Source organism: Hyaena hyaena, unplaced genomic scaffold (assembly GCF_003009895.1).
Source record: "Hyaena hyaena isolate Hyena2069 unplaced genomic scaffold, ASM300989v1 scaffold_622, whole genome shotgun sequence".
Taxonomy (NCBI): domain Eukaryota; kingdom Metazoa; phylum Chordata; class Mammalia; order Carnivora; family Hyaenidae; genus Hyaena; species Hyaena hyaena.
The window spans coordinates 540,807-564,097 of record NW_024081253.1 but is presented as its reverse complement, the minus strand read 5'-3'; the positions used below and the strand labels follow the sequence as shown (position 1 = coordinate 564,097).

At 39.6% G+C, this 23,291-nt stretch overlaps 2 protein-coding genes across 8 annotated transcripts in view; one reads left to right on the top strand and one right to left on the bottom strand.

Annotated features, from left to right (window-relative positions):
- Positions 1–1,761, bottom strand: part of UCHL5 (ubiquitin C-terminal hydrolase L5) — a 39,633-nt gene extending 37,872 nt beyond the window's left edge. For 2 of the 5 annotated variants that reach the window (XM_039257481.1, XM_039257482.1), the window contains exons 1-2: positions 1,090–1,526; positions 868–971 (exon numbers count right to left, since the gene is read on the bottom strand). In XM_039257481.1, the coding sequence (XP_039113412.1) occupies positions 868–971; positions 1,090–1,511 (526 nt within the window). In that variant the 5' untranslated portion in view covers positions 1,512–1,526. Of the gene's footprint in view, positions 1–639; positions 822–867; positions 972–1,089 lie in introns of those variants that run through there. The other 3 variants (XM_039257484.1, XM_039257485.1, XM_039257483.1) reach the window with 2 other exon arrangements.
- Positions 1,069–22,307, top strand: RO60 (Ro60, Y RNA binding protein). 3 transcript variants are annotated; one of them, XM_039257479.1, is made up of 9 exons: positions 1,069–1,224; positions 11,258–11,857; positions 16,527–16,747; positions 17,251–17,397; positions 17,653–17,790; positions 18,806–18,922; positions 19,435–19,548; positions 19,834–19,980; positions 21,563–22,307. In XM_039257479.1, the coding sequence occupies exons 2-9, from the start codon at positions 11,278–11,280 to the stop codon at positions 21,713–21,715; spliced, it is 1,617 nt and encodes a 538-aa protein (XP_039113410.1). In that variant the 5' UTR covers positions 1,069–1,224; positions 11,258–11,277; the 3' UTR covers positions 21,716–22,307. The 3 variants fall into 3 exon arrangements, with proteins under 3 accessions (XP_039113410.1, XP_039113411.1, XP_039113409.1); XM_039257480.1 differs by lacking the exon at positions 1,069–1,224 and adding an exon at positions 5,495–5,570 and having other exon boundaries at positions 11,258–11,404; XM_039257478.1 differs by lacking the exon at positions 1,069–1,224 and adding an exon at positions 5,495–5,570.
- Positions 22,308–23,291: the final 984 nt, after the last annotated feature.

Sequence of the window (23,291 nt, the reverse complement as noted above, 5' to 3'; positions counted from 1 at the left end):
GTGGCCTCTAGTCTGGAGCACTAGCTCAAGAAACCACACTTTACCGGAAGCCAAAAAACGACCAGGGAGAATAAGCAGCGAAGTGGCTCGTCAGTCCCACGCAGCGAGCGCGTGGGAACGTCCGCAGAGCTAACCACACACTCAAGGTGTTCTGCTTTGAGTAACTAGTGTCTCGGGGTCCTTCCTGCGCGGCGTGGGCCATACACCCCACCGTCGAGGAGACACACCCGAGGTTTTCTAGCAGAAGTGATGGCCCGAGACGTGTACCTGGGCACACCTGCCGGGCATGCGGAGCGCTAGGCACAACAGCGACGGTGGAAAGGGAAAGATAGGAACGTAAGGGCGGAGGGGGCGCGGGGTGGTGGGCGCTCAAGCCAATGAAGCAAGTAGCTGAGTGCCGAGTCCTGAGGATACGACACTGCACAAGACAGTTACGATCCCCGCCCTCGTGATGTGGAATCACTGCGGAAACGCGACTGCCCAGGGCTGTGGAGGGGGACGGAAGCCCTCTGCCATCCAGGTTTCTGGAGTCGCCTCCCTGCAGACGCGAGGCCGGCGGTGGCCGCAGAGAACCACTCTATGCCCAGCTTGGGCCTCCTCCCGTGACCCCCGTCCCAGGACGGTCCCCTTGGCTCTCACCGAATCCTTTAATGAGCTCGGTGAAGACCCCGGGGTCGCTTTCCATGAGGCACCACTCCCCGGCATTGCCCGTCATGGCCCCGGCCACACACCGCCCCGCTCCACCTCAGGCTCTGGCCGCCCCCCGCGCCAGCTGCCGCCGGGCCACTGATCTCAGCAAACCCGCCGCTGAGCTCGTCAACCCCACGTCACCCCGCCTACTTCCCGACAGCCTCCGGGCGCCGTCACCTGCAGCGCGACTAAGCGCGGGAGGACGCTCTAGCCACCCAGGAGACAGTGAAACTCTTCCTAGGCCGTGCAGGACCCGTAGCGGATTCGGAAGGGGCCGGGGCCTAAGAAGAAAGGGCGGGGCTTCAGTGCGCCGGAGGAGGTAACATCCGGGATCCTCGCCAGTCCGGAGCGGGGGCGGGGCAAAAGAGGAGGGGCGGGGCTCGTTCCCGGGAGCCCAACCTGCAGGCCCCCGAGGTGGTGGAGTTGGAGCACTTGCCGCCCCAAGGGCTGAAGCCGCTTCTAGTCGTCTTCCCGCGCCTCGCAGGGCTTCTCTCGGTGGCGGGGCGGGTTCGGAGGGTCGGCCGGCAAGCACAGGTGAGGAAACTGCGGGAGGCCGGCTGGGGCCCTTTGTGCGGTCTGAGCGGCCCCGTGGACGCGCAGGGTTTGGCTGATCCTCCATGTCCCTCATCCCGCATCCCAGCGACCGAGGCCGGAGCAAACACTTCGCCAAACCATCGTTCTCCACAGCCCTGCCTCCGCGTCCTGCCCTTGCTGGGTAGCGGAACCAGCATCGCTGTGTCCGTAACCTCGCTTGGCGGGGCTGGGACCCTCCCGAGGGTGGGCCCATCCCAAATCCCGGACCGCTCCGGCTGTGCTTCCATGGCTGTCCACAGGCCAGCGTTCCGAGGGCCCGCTTTACTCCTCCTCTTCCTCCTCCTCCTCCTCCTCCCGCGGCTCCAGCGCGGGGAGGCGTTGCCCCGGCTCTGGGGTTTGGGAAGAGGGACCTTGGTGGAGAGACAGAAGGCGAACTTATCCTCCAGGGAATGACGAGAAGAGTAAAATCTGTTCTGTAATCCGTGGGGATGATAGACCAGTGTAAGGGGATGCGATGTCTCGGAAAATTAGGTTGAGGAAACGTCATGTATTAATCGAAAATCATTTGTAATTTTTCTAAGATTAAATGATGAGTGAAACCAGAAACCAAAAATGCCCCCATTCAGCAGACCTGTGTTAAGATTATAAATCTTTAAGAGTATGTGTGTTTATGCATCGCTCCTTAAAGCTCTGAGCTCCAAGAATAACCTTTGGCTTCCAGAAAAAAAATATTTTAGTAGGCAAAACTGAATCCTTGCTTGTCAAACAGGTGTCCTATGCATCGGAGTTAGCGAGCATTGTGTTATGGATTAGGTGAAGCCACAAAATAAACATGACAAAATATTACTGAGGGAATCAGCAGAAGTTTTTATATTAAAGCAAGCACGGCTATGAGGGGCCTGGGTGGTTCAGTCGGTGGAGCATCGGACTCTAGATCTCCTGGTTGTTAAATTAGAGCCCCAAGTCGGGCATAGAGATATAGCATGGCTATATTGTGGAGTAGAAATCAAAATTTGTATCAAGTGTTTGGCTTTCTTTTTTTTTTAAATTTGAAACTTTGGACGTTTGTCCCAGGGGACTCTACCCCCAAGGAAAAGTGTGTGAGGCATAGGAGTCTAACTGTATTTCCTTAATAAACTATACCTAGAATGAGTATCATTAGAGCCCAAAGCTGTTTGTGATAATGTGTGGTATTTTTTAATCTATAATATTGCCATGAACTTGAAAGTGGTTTCTGTGCTGAATACATCATAACTAACATTTATTTATGAATATGTGGCTGTGGTAGAAAGACCAAACTGAAAAATTAGCCCTTTACACAACCTAGAAGTAACCAGAGAGTTTAAAATTACTTCAGTTATTTTCACATTTAATCCTAAATTTGCATTAAAAAAATCCAGATTTCTGAGTCTTTGAGAAAAATGAGAAGATTTGGTAATACAAAGTCCACACTACATGGCAACCAGTTGGCTGAAGATGCATGCCTTCAGGATGGCATGCTGTCATGTTTGCCACAGTCTTCACCATGTTTTCTTGTGTCACATGTGATGTGATCAACTCAGGTACACCAGCAATCTGAATGATAGTTGCTGGCATTCTCTGATTCTGCAGTCAGTATTAAGAAATAAAGGAGTGGGCAATGTATAAAATATCCACAACCAATTTCAGATTGTGGCTGTGAACTTTAAAAATACTGTGATCTGGTTAATTCTTCCCCAAATTTTAATTTACGGAAGTTTAGAACTTTAGCTATGTTGGAGTCTTTGAAATGGTGTGTTTTAAGAGCTCTGGATAGGACACGCCAACCCAAAGAATTAACTTTTTTTTTTTTTTTTTTCTGTTAATCTGGATTTACAACACTTGATTATTCAGGAGTGGATTAATTGATGACCAGGCTGTGACCTCACTCACTGCCCAACTGCCTTCTAAATCACTGACAGTGGAGCTTAAGCTCTGATGGGAGTTGGGGAGAGGGGAAATTAAGATACTTTATACATCTGTGTGTATCTCAAATTGCTTTCTGAAGACAAATATAGGAAATACAGAGTTAAATATCATTTGAATGCCTATTTAAATAACTTCCCAAATATCTTTTTAAATAGCCAATTTTTAGTTTTCATTTAATGACAGATTTTTGAGACAGAATTCACATGTCATGAAATTCACTATTGTTTTTTAATGTTTATTTATTTTTGAGAGGCAGAGAGAGACAGCACAAGCAGGGGAGGGGCAGAAAGATAGGGAGACACAGAATCCAAAGCAGGCTCCAGGCTCTGAGCCACCAGCACAGAACCCAACCTGGGGCTCAAACCCACGGACTGTGAGATTATGACCTGAAGTGGGACACCCCATGAAATTCACTATTTTAAAGTATGCAGTACAGTGAATTTTAGTATATTCAGAGAATTGTGTTGACATAGGCAGACTGGGTCTGTGGACCCACAGCGAGTCCTGCAGGACCAGCCAAGAAGATCCTTGGCTTTAGGAAGGATAGACTAGCTGAGAGGAAGTAAGAGCAGAGTTTATTGAAGATGCGGAGAGGGGACAGATACAGGGTATCTGAGAGACTGGGAAAGGAAAGGAGAGTAGTCTCAGTTTTGCTTGGGCTCTGGTGTTTTCATTAAGGATTGTGGTCTGGACTACGTGTCTTCTCAGGCATCCAGAAACTGGTCAGAACAAGGATGAGTCCTGCATAAGTCACTTGTGCCCCGGAGCCAGGGTTCTTGGCAGCAGAATGTCTGGAGTCCATGTTCTGCAAAACATATATGACAGCCTTGCCCTTTACTTCTATCTGTGGTGCTGGCAGACTCCAAAGAAATCATTAGCTCCCTGACCCTTACAGAAAGGGTATACATTATTCGTACTAGAAGTGTAAAGTTATGTGTAAGGTGGGGGCTGGGTCCAAGCAAGTGTAAGCAGGAAAAGGAGCAAAAATGCAGTTCTTCATAGAGTCGCTTTAGTTACTCTATCTCATTGTGAGCGTTCACCACTATCTAATTTCAGACATCTTCATCACCCCAAAAAGAAGCCCTTTACCACTTTGGAGAACAGTCTGGCATTTCTTCAAAAGGTTAAATATAGAGTTACCATATGATCCATCATTTTACAGTCTTTAAGGGTCTTAATTTCTCCAGCTCCTCACCAACGCTTATTATTATTGTCGTTTTTTAAATTTATTTTTGTTTATTTTTTTGAGAGAGAGACAGAACACAAGCAGGGGAGGGGCAGAGAGAGAGACACAAAATCTGAAGCAAGCTTCAGGCTCTGAGCTGTCAGCACGGAGCCTGACCTGGGACTTGAACTCAAGAACTGAACCACTGAACCCATGAGATCATGACCTGAGCCAAGGTCAGATGCTTAACCTACTGAGCCACCCAGGCACCCCTATTTACTGTCATTCTGATTGTAGCCATCCTAGTGAATGTAAAGTGGGATCTCATTTCAGTTTTCATGTGCATTTTCTTGATGTGTAATGATATTTAGCATCTTTCTATGTATTTATTAGCCATTTGTACATCTTTGAAGAAGTGCCTACTCAGATGCTTTGCCTATTTTTTAATTAGGTTATTATTTTATTAATGACTTACGAGTTTTTTATATATTGTAGATACAAGTTCTTCATAGTATTATTTGCAAATATTTTCTCCAATTCTCTGGGATCTCTTCATTTTCTTAGTGAAAAATTTAAATTTGATGAAGTCCAGTTTATCTTTTTTTTTCTTCTATCCCTGTGCCTTTGGTGTCTATTTTGAGACCAGTTCTCTGACACAGACTCAGTGTCCTGCAATTCAGTTTAGTTCCAAAGTTAGCTTAAGATCCCACTGATGTGGTTTGAAGTTTTGAGGTTCAGAGCCAACAACCAAGAAAGAATTATTGGGATGTTTTCAGTGCAAAAAGGTGGTTTTATTAAAACATGAGGACTGGACCCCGGGGGCAGAAAGAGCTGCACTGGGGTTGTGAGGATAACTGATTATATACTTTCAGGTTGGGAGGAGAGGCTTAGTCTTGAAGGTATTTTGGAAACAAGGATTTCAGGACCTTGAGAGGCCAGCTGCTGTTAGGGAGAGGTCATTTATTACTGTTTAGTAAAAACTCAGTAATGAGACCCTTCAGACATCTATCAGGGGGCCATAAGCTTGGAGAATAATTGCCAATATTTATCATAGGGGAGCAGGTAGCAGAGATAAAGGAAGTTTCCAAAGGAATTTTTATGTTAGGTAGACTTCTAGGATCCTGAGGGGTCAGGCTAATAAGATTGCCTTTTGCCCTTAGCAAAGTCAACTTCGAGGCAGCTGAGCTCCCAGAGGAATGACAATCTGCCTGTCTTGAGGACTTGTCAATGGCCTGTAAGTTGTAAGGAAATTTAATTTTTTTCTTCTGCCTTTGTTTCCCGCATCACCACATGTTAAAGGGCAAGATTCCCAGCAAGACTGCCCTTTCTTGAGACACCTGTTATAAGAAGGGTCCCTAGTCTTCCCAGCCAACTACGAATTCAGGGCTTCTCAAAACCCCTCAGAGTCAGTAAATCACTAGAATGACTCACATAACTCACTAAAAACACTATCCTAATGATTACAGTTTTAATATAAAGGATATGACTCAGGACCAGCCAAATGGAAGACACATATAAGGTCAAAGTCTGGAGGCAGGAGGGGAATACCCTCTGTGTGGAACCCTGGCTGTTCACCCTCCTAGCACATCAATTTGTTCACCAGTTAAGAAGCACCACTGAACTTTGATATTCAGAGTTTCTATATGGGATTTTATTACTAGGCATGATTGATTATAATTGGTTGACTCTGTGGTTGATGCCAATATTGGGCCCTATAATCCTCCTAGGAGTTTGATGTGACCCAAAATTCCAACCCTCAAATCAAATGATTAGTCTGTCTGGTGACCAGCCCCCATCCGGAAGCCCAGAATGAATCACCACATTAGCATAACAAAAAGGCTCTTATCAATCTGGAAATTCCAAGGATTTTTGAAGCTCTGCCAAGAAACGTGAACAAAAACTAGATATCCCTTGTTATACCAGTGTTACCACCTAAACAATTTTGAAGTAATTTCTATATTGGCACTCAGGTGCAGGGTGAGTAGCTTAGAAGTACTGCCATTCTGCTTTTCATATTTAACTTTAAAAATATGATTCTGATAAATTTACACAAGCAAGTAGAGTGGGGCCATTCATGCTATCTGTCCCACTGTTTTATGTTGCATCCTGGAAAGAACAGTCAGAACCATGTGAAAAGTTGAGCATTTTTTCCTGTAGAAATGTTGAGAGGGTTTGTCTTCATCGTTGTCATTCATGTTCTTGCAAGGGCAAGATTCCATTGACACAGCTGTGCGTAACTACATTTCTTATAGTAGGGATTACAGGGGTTACATTTAGGGATTTTTCTTAGGCGTCTTACATAAATTTAAAAGTTCATTTTGCTGCTTGTTCAACAAGATACTTCTACCTAATACTAAATGCATTAGAAAGACTTACAAAGAAATACTATTCTCAGAAGACGTTTTTACTCAGTGTTCATTACTTCCTTTTCATCACTATTTCATGTATTTTTTTTATTGCATATCCATTTGTTGCATACAGTACATTTTTTGTGTGTGACTACAGAATTTATCTTAAAGGCTTGAATTACATGTCGAGACTTTTAAAAGTGCTAGAGGGGAAAAAAGGCAATCATACATAATTCTTAGATGGTTCAGAAGATTAATGTTGCTCAGTTATCCTTAGGTATATATTACTAATTACTTAAAAGTGATGTCCTACGTTCGGAGAATGGATACACAGAGAAGGGATACCCAGTCCCTGCTCTTAGTGGAACTAAAGATATTAGCCAGACATGCTCACAAAAAATAATAAGAAGGGAGGGAACTTTGAGATCTGGATTGGTACCTTTAAGTCCCACTTCTTGGGCTTTGGTTCAGGAAAGCTGTTGTATTAGCATAATCTGGTATTAAATATCATTTCAATATGATTCATTTAAAAAATATAGCTAATTAGCAGGAATATCCAGGTTAAAATACTACCCAAGGGTATTTTTGTAAAAGCTAAAGGTGAGTCTAGCAATGTTAAATGCAGTGTAAAGGTCAAAATAATAAGAAATTTTTCTACTGGAATTAGTAGTTAAGATGTCAGTCTTTGAGAGGCTTCATATCCTTCTCAAAGTTTTTTGGATTAAAAGGCAGCTAAAAAGCCATATTGAAAAGGGATGCAGAAGCATCATTACTGCAGCAGCAGTTTTAGCCTATGCTGCACTCAGTAACTATAAATCAGGCCCTAGTGATTAATATAATATGATCATTACACTGTGATACCACCTGAGGCGTAGGCCTCTTAATGACACTGATTATTTCCAACACAAATCAAGTTACTGTCCCCTGCCCCCAGTCACCTTCAAAATGTGAGGCTCTCCATTCTTCCATGCATTTATCCCCACAGTGTGATGTGTTCTCCTCTCTGAGACCCAACCTCATTGCTCCCTTACCTGCCAGACTTCCCTCAATCTCCTAATTCCTCTCTTTTCTCAAAATCATCTTCACGCTCAGTAAAGAGATGCCTCTCTTGCTATCAGTAGGCCACTATCAACCTGGATGCTATAAAGCTCATTGTTTCACTTTTAGTGATCTCATCCCCTCAGTTACATCCTTTCTCCACTGTCTTCCACTCCAAACTGAATCATTCAACTTCAGCCTCAAAGTCTTCTTTCTCATCTCTCTTTTAGAGAGAGCATGAATGGGGAAGAGGTAGAGGGAGAGAGAGAATCTCGAGCAGCCTCCCTGCCCAGTGCAGAGCCCAACACTGGGCTCATTGCTCTGCTTTATCTCACAACTGTGAGATCACGACCTGAGCCAAAGTCAAGACTCAGATGCTTAACCTTCCTAGCCACCCAGGCGCCTCTCCTAATCTCACTTTGCTCAGGCTCTTTCTTGCAGGACTCTGCTACAGTTGCCCTTTGTTATCACAATCCTGTTTGATAAATCCAGTAGTCATTTTCCAGACTTACTTTACTTCATCTCTGAGCATTTGACATCACAGCTATTGACTCCTTGAAATTCTCTTCCATGTGGTCCATGATACCACTGCTCCTGGTTTACTTTAAGTCTATGTAACCCCCCTTCTCTTACTCCTTTAAAGGTCCCTTTTCTCACTAGCTTTTAATTGTTAATATTCACGAAGATTCCATCTTGTAAGTCGGAAGACTACAATATATAAACATGCTGAAGCTTGTATCCTCTTCAATACAAAATGTCTTTTACCTTGTATTGCCCTTTAACCTACTATCATATCTGTTAACATTTCTTTATAGCTATGCCAATATACTTAGTTCTTTTTCTAAAATTTGAAGACAGGCGTGCCTGGGTGGCTCAGTCGGTTGGGCGTCCGACTTCGGCTCAGGTCATGATCTCACAGTTAGTGGGTTTGAGCCCCACACCAGACTCTGTGCTGACAGCCAGCTCAGAGCCTGGAGCCTGCTTTGGATTCTGTGTCTCCCTCTCTCTCTGACCCTCCCCTGCTCATGCTGTCTCTCAGAAATAAATAAAACATTAAAAAAAAATTTTAAGTCTAAAGACAGCAAGATTTCAGAAGTCCCTTTCTGGATTACATTCCCCCAAATTGTATGTACCAGTTTTTCAGTTTGCCTTTTCTGCACAAGTCTTCCTAAATTATGGAGACAGCATTATTTTATTCTCAGCTGACCCACGGTACATTTCTATTAGAGCACTTAATTACATTTTATTTGTATTATATATATATTTCTACCTTACCAGAATGTGGGCTTTTTTGAAAGCAGGGGAAAAAAACATTTAAAAAAATCTTTTTTAGGGACACCTGGATGGCTTTGTCAGTTAGGTGTTCATTAGGTGTCAGTTAGGTGTAGACACCTTTGTCCCTTACATTTATTATTTTGAGAGAGACAGAGACAGTGTGAGCAGGGTAGGGGCAGAGAGAAACAGAGAATTCCAAGCAGGCTCTGTGGTATCCGACTCGCCAGCTTTTTTTTTTCCTTTCTAATGTTTGTTTATTTTTGAGACAGAGCAAGAGACAAGAGTGCAACCGGGGAAGGTCAGAGAGAGAGGGAGACAGAATCTGAAGCAGGCTTCAGGCTCTGAGGTCAGCACAGAGCCAGCCACAGAGCTCAAACTCACAAACCATGAGATCATGACCTGAGCCAAAGTCAGACATTTAACCGACTGAGCCACTCAGGAGACCCCAGCTCTCTGACTCTTGATATCGGCCTAGATCCTGATCTCAGGGTTGTGGGATTGAGCCCTTCATTGGGCTCTGCACTGAGCATGGAGCCTGCTTGAGATTCTCTCTCCCTCTCTTCCTCCCTCTCTCTTTCTCTTTCTCTCTCTCTCTCTCTCTGTCCTTCCCGCACATGCACACACACACATGTGCACTTTCTTAAACATTGTTAAAAAATATTTTTAGTGGGACAGGAATCTTTTTTGTGTCTTATACCTAATATGCAATAAACGCTGGTTGAGCTTTCTTTTTCTGGTTGTGTTGTGTTTTGTTTGCCATGGGGAGAAACCCAGTGCACTATAATGCTATAGACCGGAGACTTGGGGCATCTAGATAGGCAGCTGTACTATAGTAAGAGTAGCAGTGGACTGATAAAGTAGTGGACAGTTGTGGTTGCTCCATTAGGAGGATACGAAATGATATTGTTGCAGTACAGCTAGTAGCTTTAGAGATAAGGGAAGGAAGAGAGTATAGGTAGTTGGAGATCACATAAATTACAACTGAGCACAGTTAGTAGGATGTTAATCAGTGTGTTCTCAACTACAGGTAACAGGAAACTTACAAATGGCTTAAGCAATAAGGATACATTTATGATATATTAGGAAATTTCTAAGAGAGGCATTTCCAGGTTGTTTGATGATATCACGGACCCAGATTCCTTCTAATTTTTTTTCTGTTCTGCCGTCCATATAAATGAATGTATCTTCCTCAACTGGCTTCCCTGTGGCTGAAGATAGATGCCACACAAGCATCACTTTAAATGAATGTCTCGGTAGAAAGGGAGCATTCTTAGTAAGAGCCCAAACCCACTTTTCAGAGTGAAGACAACCTGAGAAGTATTCTCTGCGGACTTACTGCACATTGGCCAGTTACATGCCCATTACCTATACTTATCACATGGGAAAAGAAATGAGTGCATCACCTGGGAACTTGTGATAAGTACAAATGTGTAGGCCTCACCCCAGACATAGTAAATTAAGGAAGAAACTTTAGGGGTGGTGGGTGGAACCCACAATTCTGCGTCTTAACTAGCAATTTAGTTACTTTGGATGTGCACAGAGTTTGAGAGCCACTGGCTTAGAGCAATCAAGACTCATCCCGTAGGGATGGAAAAAGATCTGGCCTCCCCTAAAGGACATTACTACTAGGAAGAAAGGGGAGGGAAGGAATGGATGTTGGATATGCAACCAAAACTGTGTACACAGTTAGGGAGTAAGACCTTTCTTAGCCTCAGCTACCACAGCTGCTCTCTTTACCCCCTTTTAATTCCCTATCTGGGCCTCCAGACTGCATGCTTACACCTGAAGCAACAGACTTACACCTCCAAAATATAACCTCTTTATTGTTGTTCCTGGTTATCATACTACCACTTAATGAGCCTAAAAACTGCTGGAGCACCTGGGTGGCTCAGTCGGTTAAGCGTCTGATTTCGGCTCAGGTCATGATCTCACGGTTCCTGGGTTTGAGCCCTGCGTCAGGCTCTGTACTGACAGCCAGCTTGGAGCCTGGCGCCTGCTTCAGATTCTGTATCTCCCTCTCTCTCTAACCCTCCCCTGCTCACGCTGTCTCTCTCTGTCTCTCTCTCTCAGAAATAAATTTTTTAAAAAACACATTAATAAGCCTAAAAACTGCTTTTAAGTTAAAAGACTTTGTAACAGATTTCAAAAAGCATACATTGATAAATACTGTTTTCAAAACATAATAAATAAAAATAAATGTATCCCTTCTTACAATTTTATTGTTTCTTGCTTACTATAATAACATTTTGCTTTTTGATAGGTTTCCTGAAAGACAGAACAATGGAGGAATCAGTAAACCAAATGCAGCCGCTGACTGAGACGCAGATAACCAACTCCGAAGATGGATATGTATGGCAAGTCACTGATATGAATCGACTACAGCGGTTCTTATGTTTTGGTTCTGAAGGTGGGACTTATTATATCAAAGAACAAAAGTTGGGCCTTGAGAATGCTGAAGCTTTAATTAGATTGATTGAAGATGGCAGAGGATGTGAAGTGATACAGGAAATAAAGTCATTTAGTCAAGAAGGCAGAACAGCAAAGCAAGAGCCTATGCTCTTCGCACTTGCCATCTGTTCCCAGTGTTCCGACGTGAGCACAAAACAAGCAGCATTCAAAGCTGTTTCTGAAGTTTGCCGCATTCCTACGCATCTGTTTACTTTTATCCAGTTTAAGAAAGATCTGAAGGAAAGCATGAAATGTGGCATGTGGGGTCGTGCCCTCCGGAAGGCTATAGCAGACTGGTACAATGAAAAGGGGGGCATGGCCCTTGCTCTGGCTGTGACAAAGTATAAACAAAGAAATGGCTGGTCTCACAAAGATCTATTAAGATTGTCACATCTTAAACCCTCCAGTGAAGGTAAGCATAAGGTCTTTGGGTTGGGGGAGGTTGCAGATATCCGAAAAATAGAAAAATTTTATTTGAAATAGCCTTTCATTCTCAAAACACATTGGTTAACTAATTCAAATGTTGAATGCCACCCTGGAATTAAACACCTACCACAGGCAATCCAGACATTACTAATCAAGAATCAAATGACAAATTTACAGGTTAATTTAATATTCTAGATCTCAGATTGTCACCATGTTAGCTAGAATGCTTGCCCAAGTGAGTATGGACAATGACAGCAACATGGACATGATTAAAGCTATAGGGAGCAAAGCAGCTCCTAGCCAGTAGATGGCAGATAGCCAGGCTGCCCTGCTCTAGCCCCTTATGATTTTTCTTTCCCTCCCTGTCTTCCTAGGACATATGTTCCATGGAACCTAAAGGCTACCTGAAATAGTGCTGAACTTAACAATTCAGGATGTTAATTGTCTCCAAGCAGTCAGCCAGGGGACATGGTAACTTGGGGCAGTTTTTCTGTGTCTATGGGAAGAGACTTTTGAGAAGTTAGTTGGATGTGCAATAATTACTTAGTCCTTCTTGGAAGGAAAATAAAAACTTTTGGGCATGAATAATGTAACGTATGAACATCCATAAAAATCAACGTGTCCAAAAGTTGCTTTTTTTTTAATACCAGAAATGAAACTTGAAAAGACAGCTCCTCATGAATTCCTAATTTGTCATTTTTTATTATGAGTGGACTTTTTAAAATGAAATATTAGCAGTAAATTGTTGCAAATACTTATATATACAAACACATGGATGTTTTGGTTTTTTATTAGAAATTACATGCTTGTTTTAAAATAGCTGGGTAATACATAAAAATATAATACAGAAAGTAGAATCTGCCCCTCAAAAGAAATCACTGTATATATTTTATATTACTCCAGATTTTTCCTAAAAATACATTGCTGTATTGAAAATTTTTTATAGACCTTTTTTGGTTTTTTTGTTTGTTTGGTTTGTTTTGTTTTTAATGTTTATTTATTTTGAGTTGGAGGGGAGGGCCAGAAAGGGAGACAGAATTCCAAGCAGACTCCACACTGTCAGCACAGAGCCCAGCGCAGGGCTTGAACCCACAAACCATGAGATCATGACCTAAGCTGATCAGGAATTGGACACTTAACCGACTGAGTCACCCAGGTGCCCCTAGACCTTCTTTGTTTCAGTTAAAAGCAGATTGGTATTTCTTCAAGTCGGTGGAAATCATTGCAAGTATACCATTGAATGAATATATGATAATTTATTTAGGTAGTCTCATTGATGACAGTGAAGTAACTTCTGGTTTTTCAAACTATTACAAAAATACCACAGTGAAAAAATTTGCATAACGTAAATATTTTTATAAAGACTAAACCCACAAAGAGTATATAGAAGTGGCCAGTTTCCAGACATTTGAACAGTGGCTATTACCAGTGTTTTTTAATCTTTGCCAATAGAATAGGTGAAAAATTATACCTTCCTTGAATTTGTGTTTGTGGGCAAAAGTTCATCTTTTCATGTGCTGCTGATTATTTGTACATTGTTGTGGAGCATATTGTATCTTTGCCCTTTTATCCACCGAGTTGCTATTCTTAATATTGATTGTCACTATTCATTCAACAAATGTTTATTGAGCACCTACTATGGATGAGCACTGTTCTAAGAACTTGGGATACATGGAAATTAATAACTTATTGTCATGCACTTTCCTCCCTCTTTTTTCTTTGTCTTTCAATTTTTTCAATTGGGGTTTCTGGCGCACTGAAGTTTGGAATTTTAATGTAATGAAACTTACGTGTTTTTATTCATAGATTTTTGGTTTTTGTTAGATTTAGAACAGCCCTTTCCAATCTAAAGTCATAAAAATATTTACCTGTGTTTTTTTTCCTTCAAATACTCATGCTTTATTTTTATACTTTTAAATTTTTGATTCAGTATGAGAAGAATGTAGGGATCCACCTTTATTTGTCTGTTGAGACACTAGATGGTGGTGTGGACCTAAGTGCTAGTTCTAATTGGAAAAATTGGTTTCTGAATTTGTGCAAATAGTTATTCTGGGTTTTGAATTCCTGGTCGATAAAATGAGGAATTAGTAAATGTTCCCTAAACTTGTTCCCACAAACAGTGTTCTTTAATTCTAAATTTCTTTTTTTTTGTTTAATGTTTTTATTTCTTTCTGAGAGAGAGAGAGCAGGGGAGGGTCAGAGAGAGAGCACGCAAGATACAGAACGTGAAGCAGCTCCAGGCTCTGAGCTAGTTGTCAGCACACAGCCCGACGCGGGGCTTGAACCCACGAAGTGTGAGATCATGACCTGAGCCGAAGTCAGACGCTTAACCGACTGAGCCACCCAGGCGCTCCTTTAATTGTAAATTTCTTGAGAACAGAACTCATACTTAAAACCTTGGAATAATAGCAGGATGTTCAGGCATAAGAGATCCCTAGATTTCTTAGAGTGAAAAGAATTTAGAATCAAACTCTAAGCCACCAAGTATTTAATATTTTATTTATTTTTTAATATTTTTGAGTTTATTTATTCAATTTGAGAGAGACAGAGAGAGTGAACAGGGGAAGGGCAGAGAGAGAGAGGGTGAGAAGAGTCCCAAGCCAGTTCCTCACTGTCAGCACAGAGCCTGATGCAGGACTCAAACTCAGGAAATGCAAGATTGTGACCTGAGCTGAAAAGAAGAGTTGGACACTTAACGAACTGAGCCACCCAGGTGCCCCTCCCCCAATTAAGTAATATTTTAATACCTTAACTGAAATATGTATTTAAAACAGATAAAACAAGCCAGAATGTGATTTAATTAATCAGGTTTTATTGAGTACTTAGTGTCTTGCCATCATAGAACTTGGGTAGGATAAAAATAATAAGACTGACTTTAAGAAAGTTTTATTTTAGTTGTAAAGACAAAATAGAAGACGTGCTTACATATGAAACATTTAGTAATTTAAGACAATATAAGATTTTGCACTAAAATCTGGAAAATAACAAGTCACAGTACTTTTAGAAGTTTCTACATGTTAATATTGACTTTTGATAAAATTATATAAATTAGAGACCAGGGATAACACATAGGCTCAATCTGCCTTAGAGATGGATTTTATTTGGCCTGCACAGTATTTTAGAAAAAAATGAATTATTTGCTAATATCATTTTAAAAAACTCAGAAGACATCACATAAAAACACATATTCCAGATACTTTTGAAAATACCCTTTTTGGCAGCACTAAGCCAAAACTTTACTAAAACATTTGCAGGGCATACTCTCTAGTCCCATTTTTATTTTTAAGTTTATTTATTAATTTTAAGAGAGAGAGCATGCATGAGCAGGGGAAGGGTAGAGAAAGAGGGAGAGAAAATCCCAAGCAGGCTCCGTGCTATCATCCCAGTGTGGGGCTCGAACTCAAAAACCATGAGATCGTGACCCAAGTGGAAACCAACAGTTAGACGCTTAACTGACTAAGCCACCCAGATGCCCCTCTAGTTGCAGTCTTAACCACTCTTTATTCCCTGACCTGTTCCATTTGTTTATTTTGCCTACATTTACCCCACAGATCTTTTTAAGTCTGATAAACTCCAATCTCTCCTTCCACATTCTACAGAAGTAAAAACTAAGACCTAGAATGATCACATGGCCATCTATTGGCAGAATATAGGCTAGAACCCAAATTTCCTCACACTGCAATTCCAGAACTCTTTCAACTATTAAAATAAGTTAGAAGATGGGGCACCTGGGTAACTCAGTCAGTTAAGCGTTGGACTTCTGCTCAGGTCATGATCTTACAGCTCATGGATTCAAGCCCTGCATCAGTTTCTGTGCTGACAGCTCAGAGCCTGGAGTTTGCTTCAGATTCTAAGTCTCCAGACTCTGTCCTTGCCCGTCCCACCGCCACTCCCCCCTCAAAAATAAACATTTAAAAATTTTTAAAGAAATTATAGAAGAAATGAAGACATTGTTTTCCTTTTTTTAATTTGGACTATAATACTTTGTCATCTATTAAAAAAAATTACAGATTGGGGCGCCTGGGTGGCTTGGTCGGTTGAGCGTCCGACTTTCGCTTGGGTCATGATCTCGCGGTTCGTGGGTTCGAGCCCCGCGTCGGGCTCAGTGCTGACAGCCAGCTCAGAGCCTGGAGCCTGTTTCAGAGTCTGTGTCTCCCTCTCTCTCTGACCCTCCCGTGCTCACGCTGTCTCTCTCTCTCCTAGAAATAAATAAAACATTTAAAAAAAAAAAAAGAAAAAATTACAGATTACATACCTGTCCACTTTCACTTACCTCTGCTATTTATAAATGCTTATTTATTTAGCGGCAGAAAGGGACAAGTGAAAGGAGATTAGCTGAGACAGAGCTATCCTTTTGTGAATTGTTCTGAGATTGTGGACCTGAGATAGGTATGGTCTACCCAAATTTCTAATGCCAGTGTCTCGAAAAAAAGGTTTATGATAAAATGATTTATGGTATAGGAGATTTTTCTCCAGAGGCTCATATTAAAATAATTATGATGGAATAACCAAAGTCATTTGACTCCATTGGCTTAAATGTGTTTGTATATATCACAGAAAGCAGCCTCATAGCTTAAAAATTTAAGCTCCTGTATCTAGTTATGCCGATCACATTCTGTATTCTCATGCTGCTTGAATTCTTTATTTTCTTAAAGGACTTGCTATTGTGACCAAATATATTACAAAGGGCTGGAAAGAAGTCCATGAGTTGTATAAAGAAAAAGCACTTTCTGTGGAGACTGAAAAATTATTAAAGTATCTGGAGGCTGTAGAGAAAGTGAAACGCACAAAAGATGAACTGGAAGTCATTCATCTGATAGAAGAGCATAGATTAGTTAGGGAACATCTTCTAACAAATCACTTAAAGTCTAAAGAGGTAAGTAAATTATAGTATATTATAGCATGTGATTAAACATGAGTAATTTATGATATGTATCAGATATTAAAATTTATAATATGTATAAAAGTAATTTATGCCATGTGATTTATATGGATAACTATACATTTAGTTCTTTTTAACAAAAATATAAAATATATCTTGAAATTAATATTTATTTAAAACACTTAATACAATGCCTAGAAGGAGTTAGCATTCAGTTAAGTGTTATTTCTGCTTCAGAAAGGCTGATTAATTTGCCTTGTTAATTAAAAATAAATAAAATTCGTCTATGCAGTTCCTTCGTAAAATATACTTCATGTTTTTATTCTAGTAAAGAGCAAGTTAATTTGGTAAGTCTTTGACCAATGTGGACAAATTTTTATTTAGGAAATACTTGAACCCCAAAAGAAAGCCTTAAGGAACATATTATTATTATTGATACAGTTACTATACTGATTCATTTCCTCTTCCTTACATTTCAATCTGTGTTACTGCAATAGGTATGGAAGGCTTTGTTACAAGAGATGCCTCTCACTGCGTTACTGAGGAATCTAGGAAAGATGACTGCTAACTCAGTGCTTGAACCAGGAAATTCAGAAGTATCTTTAGTATGTGAAAAACTATGTAACGAAAAGCTGTTAAAAAAGGTAAGTGTCAATGACCTTTGTTGACTACTACTAATTGAAAAAGTCAGCACCTAAGTTTTGGAAGTGTAGTCGGTGCCTTTTTAGGTGTTCTGAGACTTACACCAAATTATGTTTTGACTTTGAAATCTAAGATTTTTATGTCCTCATTTTTTCTTTATGAAACATTTATTAGCTACAATAACAAAATCTAAAGACACATAATGAGTATTTTTTATTTGAATTTTGATTTTCTTTTTGTCTCTGTCTTGTTTCTAGGCTCGTATACATCCATTTCACGTTTTAATTGCATCAGAAACTTATAAAACAGGTCATGGGCTCAGAGGAAAACTGAAGTGGCGCCCTGATGAAGAAATTTTGAAAGCTTTGGATACCGCTTTTTACAAAACATTTAAGGTAATGGTTCAATTTTTTATTTCATAACAAATGACCCAATTTGGACTTCATATATTTTGTAAAAACACATTTTAAAGATGATACTAATAGCTTAACCATTTTTATTAGATATTCCTTTGTTTTTCCGTAGTTCATGTAAATATGGATATATAATTAACATTGTAAGCTTAAGTAAAGAATTTCTCCTTATCTTTGGATAATACCCAATTATCTTATAAGATCATTTTGGTAAGTTTTGAAATACTGAATATAAAGTTTTTTATTCCCTTTGACTTGGTCCTCTGTCATTGTTAATCATTGGGGCATCTCTTCTGTCTTTATGGGAAGTGATTTTTTTTTGTTTTAAGGACTGAAAATCCTACATTAGAGCCGTAAGTTAAAATATTTGGTTGTAAAATACTCTGGCCATTCAGCAAAATAATAGCAACTAGGGGTACCTGGGTGGCTCAGTAGGTTAAGTATCTGACTCTTGATCTCAGCTCAGGTCATCTCATGGTTTGTGGGTTCAAGTCCTACAGCGGGCTCTGTCCTGACAGTGTGGAGCCTGCATCCTGCTTCAGATTGTGTCTCCCTCTTGCTGTCTTTCAAAAATAAAAACAAGAAAAAAGGCTAAACATTTTCAAATATTTGTCAACTGGTAAATCAAAAATAAGCCCTTTTATCTTAGAAGTCTTTTGAATGAAAGATAAGTAAATGCGAGTCTTAGAAATTTAATTGTAGGGACGCCTGCGTGGCTCAGTCGGTTAAGCGTCCGATTTTGGCTCAGGTCATGATCTCCCAATTCATGGGTTCCAGCCCCACGTTGGGCTCTGTGCTGACAGCTAGCTCAGAGCCTGGAGCCTGCTTCAGATTCTGTGTCTCCCTCTCTCTCTGACCCTCCCCTGCTCACGCTGTCTCTCTCTCTCTCTCTCAGAAATAAATAAAAACATTTTAAAAAAGAAGAAATTTAATTGTAATTTCTATGATTGTTTTTAATGACTTTTTTTGTTTGGTTTGGTGTTTTTTTTTTTTTTAGACAGTGGAGCCAACTGGAAAGCGTTTCTTGCTGGCTGTTGATGTCAGTGCTTCTATGAACCAAAGAGTTTTGGGTAGTGTGCTCAGCGCTAGCACAGTTGCAGCAGCAATGTGCATGGTGAGAACGCCTAAGACCATTTCAGAATTTTTATCACCCTAAAAAATGTTAAATGTGGGGCAAAACTACAAAGTTAGATATCATCAAGGATTATCTTTTCATTTGTTATGTCATTTCACTTTATTTGGCACATTTTCATTTCATTATATATTTTGTATCTAAGGTTTTAAGTATTTTGTATGCAAATGGTAATGTAGGTATATTTATAAAACTTTTAAAGATGAATTTTAAGGGGTGCCTGAGTGACTCAGTTGGTTAAGTGTCCGACATGGTCATGATCTCACAGTTCGTAGGTTCGAGCTCTGCATCGGGCTCTGTGCTGACAGCTCTGAGCCTGGAGCCTGCTTCGGAACCTGTGTCTCCCTCTCTCTGCCCCTTCCCCACTCATGCTCTGTTTCTCTCTGTCTCAATAATTAATAAATATTTTTAAAAAGATGAATTTTAAGAACTTTTGAGATACTGTATTTATTTCACTCTAATCTGCTAAAAATCACCGTCTTTGAATTTTTCAGGTTGTCACGCGAACAGAAAAAGATTCTCATATAGTTGCTTTTTCAGATGAAATGGTACCATGTCCAGTGACTACAGATATGACATTACAGCAGGTTTTAATGGCTATGAGTCAGGTAAAGAACAGTTTTATTAAGTTTACTTAACATATGTTATATAATAATCTTATATTGATGTCATGACTGGTACTAGTAAATTCATGAGAACAAATTATTTCATCTCAATTTTCTCATGAGTACAAAATAAAAATACACACATATGCTTTGAGAAGGTCTGTGTATTGGCTCTAAGCAAAGTGATAATGTAAAAAATAATATTTTTAAATATTTAAATTATGTCAGACATCTCAGTATGGAAATTAGGGCACTTTTATTCTAATCCATGTTTTTGTTTTGCATTAGATCCCAGCAGGTGGAACTGATTGCTCTCTTCCAATGATCTGGGCTCAGATAACAAACACAGCTGCTGATGTCTTCATTGTCTTCACCGATAATGAGACCTTTGCTGGAAGTGTCCATCCTGCTGTTGCTCTGAGGGAGTATAGAAAGGTAAAATTTTAAATATTCTTTCTCACCCCAAATAAGACACAGTTCTGAAATACTCACTATGTTTGTTTTTCCAGTGATACCAAAGATAGTTCTGTAGGTTTGTATAGGAATACAGCACCAGTTCTGGATGCAGCAGTACTTGAAATAAAAAGTATTGGCTATACATACATGATTTATTTCAACTAATTCCAATTCTGTACATTCTAAAAATATAGTCTGCAAACTGTTTTTGGTAATAGTCAAAATAAAATATCATTAGTGAGTTTTGTTAAAGGATTACATAAAATTAAAGCGAAGCTATAATCTGTGTTTTAAGATTTATGGCTATTTCTGTGTTCTAATAAGTGCTCTTCATTTGAGCTCTGAAATCATGGAAGCGTTATCTACGGTATCCATTGTGGTAGCCACTAGTCATGTACGGCTATCGAGCCCTTGAATTATGGCTAGTGGGACGGGAAAGAGAAACAACTTGCTGAACAGCTCTGGTTCTCAAAATGTGGTTTTCCTACCAGCAGCTTAGCCTGGGTTCTTGTTAGAAATGCAGATTCCTGGACCCTATAGGAGACCTGCTGTATCAGAAACTGGAGTCAGACTGTGTTTTAACTAAACTCTGCTAGAGATGCTGATGTATGTTTAAGTTTGAGGTCAAGTGAGAGAAGAGAATTTAGAGTCAAGGCAGCCTGGGTTCAGTCTTGAGTCTCTTTTACTCACTGTAAACCTAAACAAATTGTTTAACTGATATATGTCATAGTAGTATATTACTACTATAGTATAGGTCACAGTAATTAATAGTACTACTCACTGGAGTGCCTGGGTGGCTCAGTTGGTTAAGCATCTGACCCTTGACTACAGCTCAGGTCATGATCTCACAGTTCGTGGGTTTGAGGCCAGCATCAGGCTCTGTGCTGACAGCGTAGAGCCTGCTTGGGATTCTCTCTCTCCCTATCTTTCTCTCTGCCTCTCCCCCCACAAAATAAATAAACTTAAAAAAATAGTACTACTTACCTTCTTTGAGTTGTTATAACAATTACATTAGATAAATTACTTAAAGAGCTCATTATGGTTTCTGACATAATGCATACTCAGTGATTGTTGGTTTTTCTCCAAAAATCAATTATTTTAACCATAAGTTATAGAGAGCAGGTTCTTACACGTGACATACATATATTATACATATAACAAAGTCATAGGCCTAAAATCATTAATCACAGGGAAATATTTCTTTATATATACCCACGCACATTGGCCCCAGTGTTTGATATATTGGTAAAAATATCTGATGCCCCCAAATATCCTGACAGGTTTCATAAGTAGAAACTCTCTAGGCTGCTCAGGAATGTACTCTGGCCGACAGAACCGAAGCAGGAGTTTCAGGCAGATGGTTTACACATTTTTTTTGTTTTTGTTTTTGTTTTTCTGAAATCACAGAAAAACTAACTCTAAAAGATGAACAGATTTTATGGAGAGGGAAAAAAATCTACTTTGTAATGAAAAGTTATCATAGAATTTGAAGTGTTTTAATTTTGGAGGTTATTTGCTTTTGCTTACATTTTTTTAAATGTGTATTTTGATCTTCCTACAGAAAATGGACATTCCAGCTAAATTGATTGTTTGTGGAATGACATCAAATGGTTTTACCATTGCAGACCCAGATGACAGAGGCATGTTGGATATGTGTGGCTTTGATACTGGAGCTCTGGATGTAATTCGAAATTTCACATTAGATGTGATTTAACCATAAGCACCAGCATGATCTAAGAGGTCCATTGCCATCAGTGATCTCGCTAAAAATATGTAGCTACTTCCCAGCTAATCGTAATCCAGTGAAAGATGATAAGATGATAGGTGCATAATGTATATGTGCAGTAGGTGCATAATGGAAATTTTACCTTACCAAAAAACAAAAATGAAAACAAACAAAAAGGAAGGAAAAATAAGATGAGCCCAAAGTTCTTTCTGTCTACTAAACTAGCTCTTGGGAAATAGCTTCAGAATACACTGTAGCTCCCTCTATTTAATAGAGAACTTCTTATTGATAGATACTGTAAAATAGTCAAGCAGTTTTGCTGTGGTGAATAATCACATTTATACTTAAAAGAAGTAAGAGCCAAAAGTGTAAGTAGTTCCATATCATGCCACTTGTTTAAGAAGTGCTTAAAATTTTCTTAAATGTTTGCATTGGGAAAGGACAGCTTTGGTAATGTCCAAATACTTTGAAATGCACTGGACCATGTAACTGTGATGGAATATGAAATTCATCTGTAAATTTTTATACCAAGGGGTTTAAAAAAAAAGACATTTGATTAAATTATGAATGAGTTTTAAAATTCCTTGGAGTTTTCTAAGATCACATAAATAGCTTTCATACTCAATGAAAAAGATACTTTGAATCTGATATTTTATTTACACTTGTAGGATTGTTAACATTAACCAGAAACATGGTGGAGACCCCTGAGAAGAAACTCTTTAAAGTTTGTGTCAGCTGAGGGTCTATTTGGTTTGTGTTTTGTTTGTTTTGGTGCATTTTATTGCTGTGAGTAGAGCATGACTTCACAATTTGTGCTAAAATATAACACCATATCCACAGGTAAATACACTTTTCTCACACACTCTTAAATGAAAACAACATACACTGTTTTAAGCATTTAACTCCCCCATTCATAAATCTGAAAGTATGACCATTAAACTCTCAACTATAACCAGATTAGCTTTTTCCTTTAAAATAAATATCATTCTAATTGCCTTTATTTTTTTTAGCCAATTGTAAACTGGTTTTAGGTTATTTCCTAATTGTAAACATGTCAGTGACATATCATTTTATCCATTCATTTATGACAAAACATTCTTTTTTGATAGTGTAAGACAAATAATAAAGCAAGCTAGGTCTTTCAGGTTTGAAAGTCAACTTTTGAGTAACATATTACCACTAACTAGTCTGTAAGAAAATTTTTTTTCTATTTTATTTGTGTATAAACCTCCTTTTCACTACACTAAAGTGCATTATTTTCTTAAGCAAATGTCCCTTCTTGGGTGGTTTAACCTATTGAAATGCCAATATCTCTGCTCATAATTATATCATGGTTGTTTAAAATAACATAAAACTTCAATTTTTATGTACTTTTCATAATAATTAATGATTTATTGAGGATTTATAAAGCTCTTCTCACTGTCATGTGAAAAGTCAAAATAGTCGATTTGAATTATGGCCTTTTGTGTACTTGGGAATTAGAGATTTTGAGTGCAAAGGGGAAACTAGTAGTGTTAGAATTTGTGAAGATACCTTCTGTTTTATAAGAAATTTGGGCTCTGGA